Below are 19392 nucleotides of genomic sequence, written 5' to 3'. Positions count from 1 at the left end.
TTAATTAATTAAGTCATATAATTTAATTATGAAAATAAATTATATCTGCAAAGATTAATTTATTTGATTAATTAAATTAATTGATTAATTAATTCTGAATTAATATTAAGGTTTTTCAGAATTTTAATTGGTTAAAATCTGTTTTAATTCTAAAAAGATAACTGATTGTACTAGTATGACAATCGGTATGACAATTGATAGTCATACCGAATGTCATGCTAATTCAGTTGATTGTCTTGATAGAATTATTATTTAGATTAAAATCACTTATTAATTCAGTAAAATAATTTCATTTGAACTAATATGACAATCGGTATGACAATCAATAGTCATACCGAAAGTCTTGCTAGTTCATTTTAATTGTCTTGCTAGCTCTAAAAGATTGTCACACCGAAAGTCTTATTGGACAAAGGATTGTCACACCAGTTCATTAATCTCGGCTGTGTTGATTAAAAGAAGCAGAAGACCAATTCTTTCAAAAAAAGCAATCAAACAGAAGCCAAGAACAAACAGAGAAAAAGCAGCCAAATATTTCATCTTATCTGCTAATTCAAGATCACAATTTCTAGCTTGTAAAGTTAAATCCAATCAACTAGAAATCACTCTCTTGTTCTTGTGTAACAATCTAGCGGATCAAAATCCCTAGAACTTAATTTTAAATCGCATTTAGCATTTGATCTTTTAATTACAAAAATAGAAAAAGTTCATGTCGAATTTATTCTAGATTTGTAATAATTGATCTGAGATTAATCCCTTGTAACCGATACCGTAGTTGTAACACCTTTCAAGTTTAATAAAAGTTTTATTTAACTTGAATTTTGTTTCACAATTTTATTCCGCATTTTATTCGACTAAACGGTATTGTTTGCATTCAACCCCCCCTTCTACAAACAATTTGGGACCTAACAACCGTATACCATGACGACTTTGCATTTGTAATACTTGGTGCATAATACACTTGATGAGCTTGACTAGCTAACACGAACACATCTTCGGCATTCAACTTTGATTTGATATCAACCGTAGTAATCCGGTTTCTATCCACTTTGACGTGTGTTGTGTGATCAAACCAATGACATTTGAATAAGATAACATGATGACCATTGTGGTAGTAGAGGTCAAGTACTTCTTGGAGTCGTCCATAATAATTTCCAAAACTTTCTTTGTAAGAACTTCCTATTAATCAAACATGGCAAAATTATATATAAATATTACAAATTAATATAATTTCTATTTTAGAAACTTCTTTAATCTCTTACCAATGACAAGTACACCGGAATTTGAAAAAGTGCGTTCATTAGAATGTCCACAATCAAATTTATAACCATTACACTTGCAACCCTTGTAAGATTCCACTTCACATGATGGTCCTTTTATTAGGTCCTTGAATTTGTTTTTAAGCTCCATGTCATCTTTTACCTAAATTATTTTAGAAATGAAATATAAGGATGTGTAAGAGTAATAAGTTATTGTTGCAACAATACACACACCTACACATTTATATATTTATAAACGTACCCTTCTTTCAAACCAACCCGCGAATAGTTCTTTTTGTTTTCCTTCTCGTTGTGCATCATTAAAGTCCGGATGATGCCTACGTACCAACCTTTGAAAATCACTACAATTTAAAATTTTATTAAGTTATAATTCACTAAAATTAAATTTGTCAAATTTAAATTAATAAAGATAGTGAAGTATATAATACCGTAAGTATTGTGCAACCTCCGGTGAATTGATAAGTACATAGTATGTTACCAGTCTATGTTCAACTCTACTTAAAAGTCTACGCCCATTAAGTAATATAGGTTGTGTAGGATACCTATAAACCTCCAAAACACTCGGATCAAGAAACCTTGTAGGCACCTCGTTTCGACGAAGTCGATTATGCACTGTTTCAGCTTTGGATTCAAAATACAATTCACAAAAGTGTACAGATTCCTCCTCAATATAGCGCTCTGCCATTGAACCTTCTGCCCGTGCTTTATTTTTAACTTTCAATTTCAAGCCGTGCAAGTATCTTTCAATAAAATACATCCACCGATAATTAGATTGGCCTTCCAGCTTACACTCGGTAGCTAAATGTAAAGGTAGATGCTCCATGGGATTAAAAAAACCTGGAATATAGATGGTTTCGAGCTTAGACATTATCTTCACTATATCTTTTTCCATCTTCTCCAAATCTGTGTATTTCAAATTTGATGAGCATAAATCTTGAAAGAAGTTAGACAACTCAATAAGAACATCAACTACATTTTTTGGGAGCAAGTCACGACAAACAATAGGCAATAGCTTTTGCATGAAAATATGACAATCGTGTGATTTCATCCCGCGAATACATCTTTTTTCCATATTTACACACCTAGATATATTCGATACATACCCATCCGGAAGATTCAAACTTTTAATCCAATGGAATAGCTTATTGATTTGCTCTCTCCCAAGCACATATGGTGCATCTGGTGTTGTGCCATCATCTTGAATCCACAACTCATGGTGTACACCTAACTCCTTACAATCATTTCTTGCGCTTGAGTTGTCTTTGGTTTTTTTCTTATCACCAAGCATTGTGTAGAATATGTTATCAAATACATTTTTTTCAGTTGCATGACATCAATATTATGACGAAGGCTCAGTGTCTCCCAATACGGTAGCTCAAAAAATGGAGAATAGTGTGTCCAATTAAGTGTCACGCCATAATCCCTCGGCTTTTGCCTAGTAGTTTTTCCGGAAGAGGAAACTGTATTTGCTCACAAAGTATCTTTGCCCTTGATCCTGAATGTTGAGTTGTGACTGAATGTCTCTCACATCGTCCAAACTTTGTGCTTCTTCTTAATGGATCATCTTCTTCCAAAAAATAACGTGTTGTACCGTAGAATGTAGGTTTACCACCATGCTTGAGCTGTTTTGCCTTAACTAGCCCCATACATACCGGACATGCCAGTTTTCCCTTAGTCGACCATCCACTAATCATACCAAGTGCTGGAAAGTCATTAATTATCCACATCAATGCTACTTTCATTGTGAAATTTGAACGTGACACCCTATCATATATTTTCACCCCGGTACACCACAACATCTTCAATTCATCAATTAGTGGTCGAAGATAAACATGAAAGTCTTTTGTCGGATCATTCGGCCCAGGAATGAGAAGAGGCATAAACATGTATGGAGCTTTTGTACACATGGATGGTGGAAGATTGTAAACAACAATAATCACAGGCCACACCGTATAGTCCCTTACATGTGCATATCGAAAAGGATCAAATCCATCACTAGCAAGGCCTATTCGGACATTTCGTGTTTCTTTTGCAAATCGAGGAAATCTGTGATTGAATTGTTTCCATACATCTCCATCAGCTGGATGACTTAATTGACCCTCAACTGCAGCTCTATCATGATGCCATGTCATACATTTGGCAGTCTTCTCGGACATGAATAATCGTTGTAGTCTCAATATAAGAGGGAAGTATCTCAAAATCTTCTTCGGAATCAACTTTTTCATAGAATCCTTCTGCGCCTTGTATCGACCTTCGTCACATATATCACAATGTGTTTTCTCACTATTTTTTTTGTAAAATAACATGCAATCATTCACACAAGCATCAATTTTTTTGTATCCCATACTCAACCCACTTACTAACTTCTTCACATCATAGTATCTCATGGGCAACTTGTGATCTTCAGGCAACACCGATCCAATAAGTTCAAGTAGTTCATCGAATCCCTTATTACTACAACAATGTCTATGTTTGAACTTAAGTAGCTTACTCACAAATGATAATGTTGTGAAACTTGTACAATTTGGATAAAGAAGTTCAGTAGCACTGTCAAGCATCTTGTAAAAACTTTTTGCTGTTGCATTCGGTTCTTCACGCATATTCTCAAAATTATTATTTGCTTCGGCAAAATCTCCAAGCATTTCACTTGCATCATAAAAATTATCATGCGTATTATCAACATTCATGGAACTCGTCCCAATGTCAACCCTTGATCTCGCACTCTTCATATGAAAATACCATGTTGTATATGCGGGCATGATGCCATGTCGATATAAATGTAATATCACATCATCGGGATTTTTTATATAAAAATTTCCACATTCGTTGCATGGACATCTTATTCTCCCCTTTGAGTCATCCGTATTTGCAATGGCAAATTTAATGAAACCATCAACACCAATTTTGTACTCTTCCGTTATATTTTTACTTGCATCAAATCGACGATTCATCCAACTACAATCCGACGTCATCTACAAAGTGCATAGATAGTATAATAAATAACTTAATACTAATTAACAAAACATACTTAAATAAATTCACTATGTGTACAAGATATTTAGTGACAAGCAATGTACAATAATTATTTTTTTTGTTTAATTATTTTGAACACTACATTTAAAATATTAACAACTATATTTCATTTAAATTATGTCAATAAATATTTAATGTATGTGAGAAATCAATAAACAATAATCATGATAATCACAACATAAATAATTTAAGAATGATACTTACTTGACTTGAAGTTAATGGATAGTTGAGCTTGATGAGAAAGGAAAATGGTAGAAAATAGGAAGGAAAATAGAAAGAAGAGGAAAGTATGGACAGAAACGAAGAAGAAAGGATAAGGTAGGGGCCGTAAATTCTGAAAGAATAAATTCCACCGCAGGCGGTTGTTTTTATAAAAGCCACGAAAATCGGTCGTTTTTATAAATTCAACCAACAACGGTCGTTTTTATTAAAATGACCGCTGTGGCCTTATTTAATATTTTTTTGATAAATAATTTAAAAGCGACCGATCGGTCGCTTTTGTTTTCCAGAATTAGACTTTGTTCTGGCGGCAATTTTCCCGCCTGTTCTTCAAAATATAAAATCGACTGCTAAATATTGGCGGTTGGCGGTTGCTTTTGTTGATAAAAGTCACCGCTTTCAAATTCCACCGAACAAAAGCGACCGCTCATTAAATTCCACCGAGAGCGGTCGCTTTTATTTATGTTTTAAGAACAGGTAAAGTTGACCTTAAAAGCCACCAATTTAGGTGGAGTTTATAGTCGGTCGCTTTTATGTGGTCGCTTTTACTTCTTTTTCTTGTAGTGTAAAAGGTTGTCCTGAGCACCTTGCAAAGCACGAACAACAAGCATGGAGTCCGACTTGATGGTCACCCTAGTATGGTTCATAGATAACATTGAAGACCTTCAAATATAGCCGGTACTTCACTTCAAAAACGGAGGAAACTATAGACTTATAGACTAATTTGGCAGTCACAAACGAATCAGTATGATCCCTGATTCCTAGTCCCATCGAAAAGGAGGATGATCCCAGCTTCACTGTCGCATCCACATTAAGCTTCAAAGCATCGAAAAGGAGGATGTTCCTGTTTTGTTTTGTTGTTTAGAACACTTAGCTTTGGCATCCCTCCAGTGAGATAATGTCTTAGTACTCCAGTTGATAGCTACAACCGCTGTGACAACCTTGTTATCCCACACTTTGTTATTCCGAAAGAATCATATTTCCCCCAACATTTCATTTGTTGTCAATGATCGTGATAGATGATCAAATAAGACTTATAATGTTTTGAAGTTGATAGTCCTCGGAACCCTGTTAATTATTTGTTTTTCTTCCAATAATTATTTCGGTGCTTCATTTTCCAGTTTGGACATCCATTACACCATGAATCATGCTAATTAATAACCTTTTTTGGCTTATATATTTGTAAATATACATGTCAACAAAATTAAAACGGCATATATCCATAAATTAATAAATTATTAGTTTATCGATTAATTAATTAATATTTTTTTCAAACCTGGTAATATTAATTTATCAAGATTTACCTGTATATTGAAGAAGTTAAAATATTATTTAATTATATAATATATTAAAAAAATGAGATATGACTCTTAAAAATAAAGTAATCTTTTAGTGACTTGAGAAGCACACAGAAGCGCTGGTCTTTTTTATATTGTAGCACACATTTAATAAAACATGTAATGTAATAGTTTTAAAGAGAGTTTATCTTCGTATTTTGAGCAACAGGCTAACAGCTCTAACAGAGTTCGTCTTAAACAATATATTATCTAAGCATGGTACGTGTATAACATAAATTGCCGATCTGCACAAGTGCTTGTTAAAAAGTACATAAATCAGAAATCTTGATTTAATTCGGTTCATTAAGAAAAAATATAGAGTATCGTTAATGAACAAATTTCGAGTATTATTTATTCTATATTATGAGTTAAAAACAAAGTTTGTTATGATAAAATTTGACTTGTTCATAAAGTGAATCTTTAAAAAAATTGTTTCTCACATGAAAGAAGTAAAATTTAAATTGAAAGTCATTTTTTAGTAAAATTTAAGGTCAAAATTTTAAGAAATGGAAAAGAAATGTCAGAAGTGGGATTTGAACCCACGCTCTCTCACGAGAACCAGAACTTGAGTCTGGCGCCTTAGACCACTCGGCCATCCTGACACAGTGTTAAATTTATGAAACTGTGAATAAGTTCGGTTACCGAGTGATTAATTAATTATAAAGAAGCAGCCATGTTAAAAGAAACCAGGTGTCATCTCATTGAATTTGCTGACAAACAGAAGGTAGTACATTTTGAAATTACCTGGTATAGTCAGAATGATCAAATTTCTTTTTAACCCTCTTATATATATGTCTAGAAGAAGGTTTGGAGTGACTGACTAGAAGCCGCGACTGCCTTAAGAATTGTTCAAGTCCAATTCTATTGTCAGCTGAAGCGCCTGACAGATAATATCTGTTAATAACTGGAAATGTTGCACGTACTTTTACTAAATGGGAACTGAAAAATCAACTGATGCATAATTTGGCAGATTTTATTCGGTTTCGAGAAATTACTTTGAGCGGTATTAGTTTTCGAGAAATTGCATGATTAGAGTGTATTAGTTTTCTGCAACTGTCCGTAATCTCTGATTGTCGATTTGTATCAGTTTCACTTTGAGCTAAAATAGAATATGATGGCGCATATAGACAAATTTATAAATATCAGTTGTTAAAGAAACAGACATTCAGAAGCAAACCTCTAGGCTGGTAAAAATAGGAAAGAATTACCAAATTAAACAAAAAAAAGTGGTACTGTATTACTGTTGAAAGTGACTAGATGCATCAATAAAAATAGCACATTGCTGAATCTATTAACTTGATATTTATTTGAAATATACACCAAAGTCTCATATCAGTTGAAACCTTCTATCGAAGAGATTGTAACATGTAACCTTAACAGGTATATTCAATAACAAAAACGAACCCTCCTGAAAATTTTCTATTCCAGTAAGTGAGAGCACAGCAACTGCATAATTATTTTTATCGTCAGTCGCCTTACATCCAGTCATCTCTGGGGAAACTATGGAAATTGAATCAAAATCAGTTTGGTACTTGACAAACCACTCTGAATAATCACTTTTCAGCTCATACACACTGATTGGAGTGGCATAAGAACAAACTTCAAGTAACATGCAATTGGTCTTCAGATTTTCCAAATACAACTATATCTCGAACTTGACCATACATCATCAACAGGAGGCCTTGGAGATGTTTCTAACATTTCTTCGCCCACGTTGAAGAACAGACGTTTAGAGAGACAATTCTGATTCGAAGGTCAAACTACTTAACCAATGCATGAATCCATTACATTGACACCACGGAGTAAGTACATTCCTGGTGTGCTCCTGTGCACATTCTACAAATCATGATTTCAGAGGATTAATATTAAAGTAACCAGAATGTGACCGAGATGCAGTAACGAGAGCAATAATTTGGTAGTGAAGTGACTCTGAAGGATCAAAAGCTAAGCATATAAAATGAACCGTGAACCCAAGTGTCAGGATGAAGTTCAGGAAGGATGGCTAAGTGATTGGTAGAGGGGTTGGATACCTAACAGTTGTGCTGTTTGCAAGGTTTTATTAAGGTGAGGAGTGCACAATAAAAGCCATTGCAGGATGGGATACTATGATTTTTTTAAGGATCAAAAGATTCACTCATAAGCTACTGTGAGATTCAAGACAAATGAATGGAACATGAAATTGGAAGACAAGTAGGAATATAAGACCAAACTAATAATATAAAACAACTACCATATATGTAGAAAGTTACTGATTGCGTTTATTGATTGATTGTACATTACCGAATCAATCATGCTACATTCATAAAAGCACGATAGCATCTCGACCAGCAAGAGTATGGTAACTATCTATACTCATGATAGAGATTCAATGTACTGACAAACTTGAAAATCAAAGACCAAATCATCATTTATATTTGGATCGAGGTCTAAGTCTACACCAAAGTCCCATATCAATTTGAAACTGCTGTCCATGAGATTATAACGTATAACCTTTCCAGGTATTTGCAGTACCAAGAATGAATCCTCATGGATTTTTTCTCTTCTAATAAGGGAGAGCACCTTAACTGCATAATCATTTTGATATTCAAAAATATTTTTTTCTTGTATCTCCGGGAAAGCTCTGGAGATTGGATCAAGATCAATTTGGTACTTGGAAAACCACATTGAGTAGTCACTCTTCATCTCATAAACGCTGAGCGAAGTGGCGGAAGCCTCAATAACATGCAAATGGTCTTCAGATTCCCCGAAGTACAAACTCATTCTTGATCTCGACCTGGCACCAATAGGTGGCCTTGGAAAGGTTCCCAACCTTTCTTCGTCCACATTAAAGTATAAACAAACAGAAACAGACGAATCAGGTTCTAAATCCTGGTGCATTGTACTTAACCAATGCATACTCCCATTCCAATAAACACCATTGCTGGAGCACATCCATGGATCTGAAATAAAGGACTGCTCAGACAATTCCCAAGTCTTTGTTTCAGAGGAGTAAATATAAAAGTCCCTTTCATAACGTAATTGAGGTCGAGGCCTACTAACAACAGCAACAACTTTATAATGCAGTGACTTTAAAGGATTAAAACTCAAGCCAACATGACGAAAGTTATCCCCGGTGCCAAGAGGTTGTTTAGGAAGACTATCTACTTGATTATTGGAGGGGTTATATACAAAACATTGTGTACCAGACACATTAGAGCACAACAAAAGGCCATTGCACGATTGCAAAATACAAAAATTTTCGTGATCATTATGATCATTGCCAAAACCACGAGTTTCGAATGGGGAAGCTTTCTCTGAATCGTGTAGAGGAATAAAATAGACTTTATTAGCATAACTGATATCACCAAAGTCATCAGGATGGGCTTGTAAGAAGAGACCAGATGCACGAAGAGGAGACACTAAACTACGAAAGTGGGAAGTGGTAATGAGAGAGCGCCATTGTCTTGAAACACGCTTCAAGACCTTGAGTTGTGTCCAAGGTACATGCAACAAGATTGATGTTAATAAATCATCGTTGCTTAAAACAACGTTCTGAGAACAAGTTTGCGTGCATCTTCTAATCCTCTTACCCATGCTGCTTCTGCTCATGCCCGTATTTTCTTGAAAAATTCATGGACTTTGTATATATATAGCAAAGTTTATAGGATACAAATCATAATTTTATTTGGTTTGTACCAAGACAAAGTTTATAGATTACAAATCGGAGTATAAATCTTTGTTCAGTTAAATATAAGGAAAATGCTAGAGGCCCCAAATATTGTTACAAAAATTGTTCCCAAATACTTTTTAATGGTAACTTTCCTAATAATAATATAGAACCCCGCGTGCATTCATATTTACCCACGAATTATATCTAAACACGTGTCATGCCACGTCATTTTGTAACTATTTTGGTACGAGTTTTGGGTTAAGTAACATTACTCTAAATATAATACCTTACCAAACTTTTATTACCATAATAACCTTCCTTACAAGTTTGGCTAATTTTTAGTAAGTTTGATAGATGAGAATATGGACCGTGATTAATTAAAAAATTTCTGTACTTTTCCTATCATCCATCCGCATCATCGATCGGGCCCGTCTTTGGCTTACCCGGCATTTATTAAAAAAAGAATATTATTTATACTAGCTTTACTGCCTGTGCGATGCACGGGTCTTTCAATAATATTTTTATATTATTTAAAATTATAATAATTATTTTTAGATTATTATCTTATTAGTATATTTATAAATAATAATATAAATATTTGTTATTGATGGAATTCGAACCTGAATCTTGGGTAGTGTATAAATAATAATATAAATATTTGTTGTTGGTGGGGTTCGAACCTGAGAGTTTTTATAGTGTATAAATAATAATATAAATATTTGTTGGCGGAGTTCGAACTTGAGAGCTTGAGTAGTGTATATTCTTTTAGTATTTAAATCTAACGGTCCTGATCACTTGATTAAAAAGATCTGACAGTCATAAATGGGAATAACCAAACCAACTAAAAAAAAGTCATATCAAAATATACCTCATTCCGGTTATTATAGTATATAGTATAGATTAAAAAAAATTAGTTTGACTCATAATTTGGATATACTTGTGCCCATGCAGAGATGTTCAAAAATTTAAATTCTTAAATCTGACCCAATAATATCTCAACAATTTGATTCGCGCAAAAAGAGCTCGGCCCGACTCGCGAACCTTAACATTCTTTTCGACTTGGCCTAAAATCTCGTATATAAAAAAGCTTTGTCTACGAGAATAAAATATCAGACCTTTTAAATATCCTTTTTATATAAAACTGAAAATTATATAGTAATTTTGGTAATTTTTTAATCATATTATACTATTAAAAGCAATAACGATATATATGGTTAGTTTGTCAATTTCGTTTATTAAATAACAATCATAATTAAATAACAATCGTAATGAATATTTTTTGCAATATATATAAACTTGACATCGTATTAATTTTGACAAATTATACAACGCAATGAAAGGAAACAAATTTCCCTTCTACTAATATTAGGAGAACAAGGGGATAAACTTTATGAAACAATTTATTCACGAGAAATATTATTCAATTTGAAATGTCTAAATTACCCTTATATTTGTTATTCATTTAAAAAAAATATCTTTTGTGAGAATCAAACCTCCCTAAACAATGACCGAGTCACTTAATCATATGTGCTGTCAATTATAAACATAATAGATATACTTGTGTCCATGAAGTGATAAGTACTTGTGGAAGCTTGGAGTTGAATAATGTTGTTCTAGGAAAAATGTTCTAAATCAAATATCGACAAGTCATAAATTAAGAAATATAGAGATGTATGTTGAGAAGTAAAAAATGGCTTGTAGAGATGTCCCAAGAGATATCGACAAGTCAATCTACATGTATAGAACTGGAGGTATCGACAAGTCAAAAAGTCCATATCGAGAACTAGAGATATCAATAAGTCAAAAAGTCCATATCGAGAACTGGAGATATCGACAAGTCAAAAGCTTATGTAGAGAACTAGAGATATCGACAAGTCATTCTACTTGTAGAGAACTGGAGATATCGACAAGTCAAATGCTTATGTAGAGAATTATCGACAAGTCATTCTACTCGTAGAGAACTGGAGATATCGACAAGTCAGAAATTTATGTAGAGAACTAGAGATATCGACAAGTCATTCTACTTGTAGAGAACTGGAGACCTCGTCAAGTCATAACACTTATCGAGAAATAGAGATATCGATAAGTTATTTAACTTATCGATATGTGATATCTCTACAAAATAAAAGAGATCTCGACAAACAACTTCAGAATTCAGAATACAAACAACTTGAAGATCCAAGATTATCAGTCAACAAATAATTCTATCACTGAATTGAAAAGCCTACAAATGCAGTTTGAAGAATGCAAGATCAAGAGCCAAGATGAACTGGACAAACGAGGATCACAGACTTAGTAGATTCTTCACATATATGCTACACTAGAAATAGAAACAGACAAAGGAGTTTTAGAAAATGTGTTAGTCTATTTTAGTACAAGTTTTGTAAACCTTGCATGTTGATCTATAAAATATGTCACGAGTCCTTAGTCTAGTTGTAACAAAAAACATCTACAAAATTTTGTATTCTCCCAATAGAAGTAGTTGAGTTCTTATTAATTTGATTTATTACAAATTATGACGCCTTCAATCTCGGGGTTAGGAAATGAGGACCACACACCTTTAATCTACTAACTAAATAAGCATAAATCCCGATTAGCTACTAACAGGATCAAACAGGATAAAGTATGAGATAAGATTATAACTACCAACCATAAAATATAACTTATAATCCCAAAATAAAATCAAATATACATAGTCGATCCCGGCTTGGAACCGACAGATAACCCATTGTATCTTTACAACTCTCTGGCTAAGCGTTTGCTCACTCAAAAACTTTACTACCTGCTTTGGCAACCGGAAGCCCTCAACACGATAGGGAACACCAGGTACGCTCTTACGAGCAGTGCGCCTAAACCTGGCCATCTTCTTGCTTAGCTGCCATGGTTAGATTAAAATAAAACATATGAGTATAAAACTCAGCAAGTAACTAAACAACAGTTCTACAATATAAAATCCATAATATACTTTACTGATCTCAGGGCATTCTACTTTAACAGTTCTAGGTGGCAGATTTCTATCTTTCAGGTTATAAAAGGGTTATGAAGAAAATTTTGGGCTTTCAAGGAACAAGGCTCAAAGCAGGGTGAAAGCCGACATTCATCACAAATCATTAAAGGATCAAAACAGATCTTTCAAATGGAAAGCGACAAATCTTTTCATTATAAGTGTAATGTAATAACCCCAATTTTTGGAATTTTTGAAACACGGATGAATAGTAACTTTTGCTGATGATGTTGATTAAGGAAAATTATCAGACCACGCTATATAGGAGTACTGTTATGGAAATTCTAAGATCGTATTAGTATTCCATAAAGTAAATAAGTGTATGTAAAGATCGTCAGAATCCAAATTCGAACACTTTGATTTTTCCCGAAAATCCACCATATACCGAAAGAATTGAGTATAAGGTAACATGATTAAAAGAATTTAATTCAAGGATTATAAGAGAGGATCATAAAAGTAATATAAAATATTGAGAAAGGTTTAGGGAACCCAAGTAATAAGATCCCGGGTATGATCTCTCAAACGATAAACGAGAACGAAAGTTAAGCGAACCGTATAATAGATCAGTGGTCATTAGCCAAGTAATTAGGGGTTAATCAAAGAGGTTAATGGACGATGATGTCATCACACCAACAAGAGGAAGACAAGTGTAACAAGATGACATAAACAGATGACATGATCATGACAAAGTGGGAAGGATTGGTTGGTTGATTGTGAGCCACACAATTTTTACCATGGTAACAATTTAATTAACAAACAAAAGGTAGCAACCAAGCCAAGGCAAAACAAATCACAAAACACAAATTAGAAGTTGACTTTTGCTTTCCAAGAACAAAAGCTCTCGGCCAAAACCAGAGCAGCAACTTTAAACTACCATATCTCCTTCAATACTCACTCAAATAGTATGTTCTATATCTCTTTGGAAAGGTATTGAGATGACCTATAACTCTTGTTCACAAGTCTCATCCAAATAAGCATGGTAAGACCCTTGTTTTGACAGTTCTTTCAATCTGACTTTTAGAAACTTCAAAACCTAACTTTGTGTTCTTGATTTCTTTGGAAAGATCAAGCTTGTAGGAGGCTCCCTAAGACTTCCTAGCTACTCTAATCACTCCAAGGAAGGTATAACACCTCCAAACCCTAATTTACTTTGAGTATTACTATGGTTTTGATGGTTATAGTAAATGAGAAGCTAGAGTTTGGATTGGATTTGTAGCGATTTGGATGTTGAAATCTTGTTTATAGTTAATGAAACTTAAGTATAGCTAGTATTTCATGTGTGGGGTTGTATAAATTGGAAAATCTTGGGGTTTGGGGACTGATTTAGTAAGGTTTGGATGAGGGTTGGTTGTATTGTTGGTTGTGAGTTGAATGATGGTTGTTTGGAGTGGTTTAAAACTTGGTAATCGCGTAAACATAGTCGTCGTAATGCCCAATTTCATAACTGCTTGTTCTTAGTGTTCGGGATAGAGAGCTAACTATTGAATCTGTGACTTTGCCATTTTTAGTTAGGTTATGTCGTAAGCTTCGTTTTGATATGTGGTTCGCTTGAATCCGATGTACGGTTTAGGAGAAACGACCGTTTTAAGTAACGGCATTTTGCGAACGAACCATTACCCCTCACCTTACTTTGAAACCTTGGTTAAGGCCATTAAATGAATAATTGGAGTATGAAATAATTATGTAAAGTGTATTAGGCAGTTGGTAGAGTACTCACGAAAGAATCGCCTTAAAATTCTTAATGGTTAATTTATTAAAAATGGTGGAGCCAAGGGTACTCGAACGACTTATGTGATTCGTTAAGCGTAGAAGTGACCATAAGCGAACATTAGGGTTCAATTGGTTAAAGTCTAGTTTCTTAAGAGACCATGGGTTAATTCTGACTTATGTTGTTGTTCATAGGTTATCAGACCCACTCTAAGCTTAAGTCTATCCGGGAACACTCAGGAAAGTTTTCTACCCGTTATACTGTTGTTGTGATGTAAATATATGTATATACATTATCTTGTGATAAGTGCATGATTATTATTAGCAAAGTCTTGCGATATATTGGAGTATGTGATATGATATTTATATGCATGCCTGTTTCATAATCTTGATATATAATTGTTGATTCAAATGCTTATAAGTTGCATAATACCTATGCTAGAGATAAGCAGTAGTTGCGTATACCCTTAGTATAGGGGACCCAAAGGTGAACATTTTCTAAACCGGGAGTCGATGTTCCCGAGTATAATATTATATATATATATATTCTTATATATATATTGATATAGTTTTTTAAAACTATTAATCGAATAAGGTTTATTCGATAACTTTATTTTATTTAATGAATGTTATTTTGAATATTCATTCGAGGACTTATGACTCCGCTTACTTTATTTAATGAATATTATTTTGAATATTCATTCGAGGACTTATGACTCCGCTTACTTTATTTAATGAATATTATTTTGAATATTCATTCGAGGGCTTATGACTCCGCTTCTTTTATTAAATATTATTCTTTATTTTATTAAAGAATAATGTTTCGATAATCAAACTTATTTTCGATTATTCAAATAAAGATCGTACTTTCATATAAGTATATCTTTGGTTATTTATTATTCATTTCAAGTATGAGTCTTAAAACTTCTACTTCAATTATTTTTATAAAGATTATCCTTTATGGGAATATTATTTAAATAATAATATTTAGATATTCTCCAACATATCGGGACTGATTTATTTTATTAAATCAGCCAAACATTCTTAAAAATGTTTTCGAGTCTTCAAAATGATTTTGAAAGTTAGAGCGGATCCCAAAACTCATTTTTATATTTAAGATCTTCCTTTCAAAGGGGATTTAAATACTCGCTCAAAACCCGAGGGATCCGACTCTGTGGTGTATTTTATATTCGCAACAAGGTTGCTGTTTTGAGAAAACATTTTGATTACTTGCCCAACGTTCGGGAAGTAAGTCCATCTATTTGAGTCGGCATAAGCAACATGGGCTCAGTGGGCGTCCATGAAAATGTAAGTGGCTCAGTGGGAGTCCATCAATGCGTAAGTGGCTGAGTGGCAGTCCAGCATAGGTCCTAATGCGGCCAGGATGATGACCATTGGGGAATTCGTCCATCTACTAGTAGAAAAGGTTACTTATTGGTATCTTTGCCTGATCAGCAAGATATCAGGTTTATGCCAATGTTTTCTTCTTTCCAAATTCATTGGATATTGCAACTTTGTTTATAATTTTCATAACAGAGGTTTTCAAGGAGTGTATGAAATGTATATATATAGGTGTATATATATATCAGGACTTAATGAAGTATCTCATAACTTCATTTCTTTCAAATGATATTTCAAAGATTGAATCTATTCAAGTCTTATCTTGTAGTCTCATCAGTGTGATGAACTTTTGAAACTGATTATAACTTGAACGGTGGTAGTTCAAGTAGTATTTGGAAAAGATATAAGTATATTGGAGTATCTTGTAACTTCATCTTTTAAACTTATATCTAGTAAATGATTATCTTATGCATGTCAAAGATTTTCAGAAAAACGTTGAGACAAGGTTAGATATATGAGATCACCTTGCAACGATATTTTTATAGAGTTATAAACTGGAACTCTGTGTATATTATACATGTCAGAGGATTTCAAAGATTGTGAAAAGTATATATGTATATATATACTGAATATTTTATGACTTGGTCGCGTTAAGATAACAAACTTGGTTCATTTCTTTTTGACCAAGACTTTCATGAGTACTATAAGAATGCTCATATATTGTTAATCATTATACATATTATTTCGGCGAGCTTGTTGCTCACCCTTGCTTTCTTCTTTCATCACACAACAACAGATAGACAAGATGAACAGGATCAAGCTCCCAATTCACGAGCGGATAGGAAACGTTCCGCAGTTTCCTGTAGGCGTTGATGCCGTTGTAGCTGAGGTAGGGTCTACCAATAGGCTAGGCTTTCAACTTTTAATGTACCGGACTTATGTATATTTATGAATTGTAATAATGGCAAAGAATATGTAAATTTATTCAGAAACCCTTTTGAGGTGTAATGACTTATAATTGTAGAATAAAATGACTTGTGTTATGTTTGGTATTCATCTCTGAGACTATAACTTGTGGTGTGTGTGTATATTGTGGGGTCACAGTACGCAGTAGTTGGTTGATTATTAAGATTAAGTATTATTAAGGGAAATGGAACTCGTGACAACCTGGATCCCCGACCCCAGATTTGGGGGTGTTACATGTAATATCTTGGATATATCGTGTAATTATTTTTGCTAATAAATAAATATTATGCATGTTTAGTATTTATTCTGTGAATTAATTGTTAAGTGGTATATGTATTTGGAAGTTTAGAAATAATATCAATTGAGTATTTTAATATTTAAATATCCAAAATAAAATATAGATAATTGTCATATCTTCCTATTTATTTTTATGTTGATTTATGATTTTATAAGAAATATATGGATTTTATAAATTCTTTTACCGAAGTATTTATAAACTATTTTATAGAATCGGGAACCAACTGACGTCACCCGTTTTTACGTTTTTATAACCCGAAACTCTTCCGAGAACTCCTTCCTAACCTAATTGCAATATTCCGAGCATTTTCCATATTTTGACTTTTTCGATCCGGCGTACGGTTTGTCCTGCGCGGGTCCCGGCGCAATATTTTCGATACATTATTCGTTTCGGTAAATTAATAAAACTCGTATTTTGGATAGACGGGATCTTTTTATTAAACTATTACAATTATCACCTCGTAATACGTGTAACCAGGCGCTGAGACCAAGACCGCAGTACAAATTGTACTGATTTGGATAATTATCCCGAAAACCGGTACCGTTTGGATCTATTTTTATAAATAAACGTACTATTTTATATCAGGAATGATCCTACGGGATACTAATTTTCCGTAATTATAAATAGCCTTTACTGTATTTTATTTTGTACCGAAAATCATTTGCAAACAGTAATTTTATAATTTTACAGAGAAAATTCATATATTCATAAAACCTACCGAGAATCAAACCTCAATTTCAAGGTGTTACCGGAATCCGTTGGAGAAGCTCGAGTACTCAAATCAAAGCTCTTAAAATATACTATCAGAATCTGTGCTTCATATCACTGCAGAATCAAAGGTTTTTTTTCTATATTTTTATTTATTTTTGAATTATTTTGATTAAAATTATGAATTTTTGTTCGGATGATTGTTTGAATGATTTGATGATTGCATGTTGTAGAGCTTGTTTTCCTGATGATTTTCATATGTCATATGACTGATTTGGAGTTCAATAACATGTTCAAAATTGAGTTTAATCTTCGAATTTTAAAATTAGGGTTTATAACCCGCATGAATGTTCATAATTGAAATTTAGGGCTTTTTGTTCTAGGGGTTATTAGGTGTTTAAATATAGTTGGTTGTGTTCCTTATAAAATTTGCAATCGATTGGTGTATAGCTCGTTAACAGAGGATCCCTGAATCGAAGGGAGTTGTGTTTTTAAGTTTACGTCGAGCACGCCGGAAACAGGCGAACTTCTCGGCCAATTTCCGGCCAACTCAGGGATAGGTTGTGTGTTTTGATGACATGGTTGTGTTCCTGGTGTTGTGTAGATATGATCTGGAGATGGTGGTGGCCTGAGCATCCTTGGATCGTCTTCTCCGGCGAGACAGGGGTGTTTTCCGGCGAACCCCTATCAAATTACAGTTTAATACCTGAACTTTTGGGGACGATGCAGTTTGGTCCCTGAAGTTTCCAGAATTTGCAAAAATAACCTTCCTGTTTATAAATTATTTAAAAATCATATTTTGTATTTATTTTAATTATAAAAATTCATTTTTAAATTCTGAAAATTCCAAAAATTATTATTTTAATTCCAAAAATTATTTTTAATTCAAAAATATATCTGAATTAATTAGTTAATTAATTTTAGTTAATAATTAATTGATTAATTGGTCAATTAATTCGAAAATTAATTAATTAATTGATGTAATTAATTATTAATCGATTTGAATTAATTATTTAATTAGATTTAATTATTTAAAAATGATTTCAAAATTCCAAAAAATAGTTTCGAGTTTTAAAATATTATTTTAAATTGTTTTCAAGGCTCGATTATTATTATAAAATTTTCTTGAAGCAAGATTTGGCCAACTGAACCTTGTTTATTGCTTTTAAATTGATCCAACGACCCGTTTTAATTCCGAAAAATGTTTTAAAAATCATATTAAATACCCGAAAGCTTGTTTATGACCCGAGACTCCTTTATAAATGATATATCATTGATTGTTTGACGTGTTATGTGTTATATGTGACTTGTTGTTTGACTGTCGGTCTATATGTTCGGTGTTTACTTGTTTATAGCATAACTTTTAATCCGTTAGTCGGATTCGGGTAAAACGAAGGGTAGATAGAAGTGTATACCGACTAGAATCGTATGAGTTGAGTATTGATAGATGCTTATGATATGTGAGCAGAAGAGATGATTGATAGTCCCATTCTATATTGCAATTGCTTTGAAGCACTGAACCCTAAACCTTGATTCCAGTTGTTGATCTTTGAGCCGTAAACCTTATTCTTTCTGAACCATTGATTGTTGAATACCCGAGTACAAACCACATATATACGATACTACTCCAAAAATACATACAAACCAAATACCAACCACTGAATCAAATGATTTACATATTCAAACCATTGTACCCTATGTTTTGAAAAACCAAATCCTTGTAACCTTGAAACGTTGATTCCTTTGTTATCCAATTCTTTCATTACCTAACAGCCATTCTTTGAAATTGCCATATTTTTCCTTTGTGAAGATTGAAACCATTTCATTATTGAACATCCAATGTTGTTTATAAT

The 19392-nt window shown here is 33.2% G+C and overlaps 2 protein-coding genes and 1 non-coding gene across 3 annotated transcripts; all 3 read right to left on the bottom strand.

The window, feature by feature from the left end:
• Nucleotides 1-2686: 2686 nt before the first annotated feature.
• LOC141685551 (uncharacterized) lies at nt 2687-4249 on the bottom strand. The gene has a single exon (XM_074490645.1). The coding sequence runs from the start codon at nt 4247-4249 to the stop codon at nt 2687-2689; it is 1563 nt and encodes a 520-aa protein (XP_074346746.1).
• A 2135-nt stretch (nt 4250-6384) lies between these two features.
• TRNAL-CAA (transfer RNA leucine (anticodon CAA)) lies at nt 6385-6468 on the bottom strand. Its single transcript has one exon. It is a non-coding gene; the product is annotated as a tRNA-Leu (tRNA).
• Nucleotides 6469-8218: 1750 nt separating this feature from the next.
• LOC141685550 (F-box protein At5g07610-like) lies at nt 8219-9454 on the bottom strand. The gene has a single exon (XM_074490644.1). The coding sequence runs from the start codon at nt 9452-9454 to the stop codon at nt 8219-8221; it is 1236 nt and encodes a 411-aa protein (XP_074346745.1).
• Between the last annotated feature and the right edge of the window lie 9938 nt (nt 9455-19392).

This window comes from Apium graveolens, chromosome 9 (genome assembly GCF_009905375.1).
Source record: "Apium graveolens cultivar Ventura chromosome 9, ASM990537v1, whole genome shotgun sequence".
Classification (NCBI taxonomy): Eukaryota; Viridiplantae; Streptophyta; class Magnoliopsida; order Apiales; family Apiaceae; genus Apium; species Apium graveolens.
The sequence above is the reverse complement of the archived record's forward strand: the minus strand, read 5'-3'. Positions and strand labels throughout refer to the sequence as shown.

What these genes read in the sequence shown, in the direction of transcription:
- LOC141685551 (XM_074490645.1), bottom strand. Translation starts at nt 4,249, where the DNA reads ATGACGTCGGATTGTAGTTGGATGAATCGTCGATTTGATGCAAGTAAA.
- LOC141685550 (XM_074490644.1), bottom strand. Translation starts at nt 9,454, where the DNA reads ATGAGCAGAAGCAGCATGGGTAAGAGGATTAGAAGATGCACGCAAACT.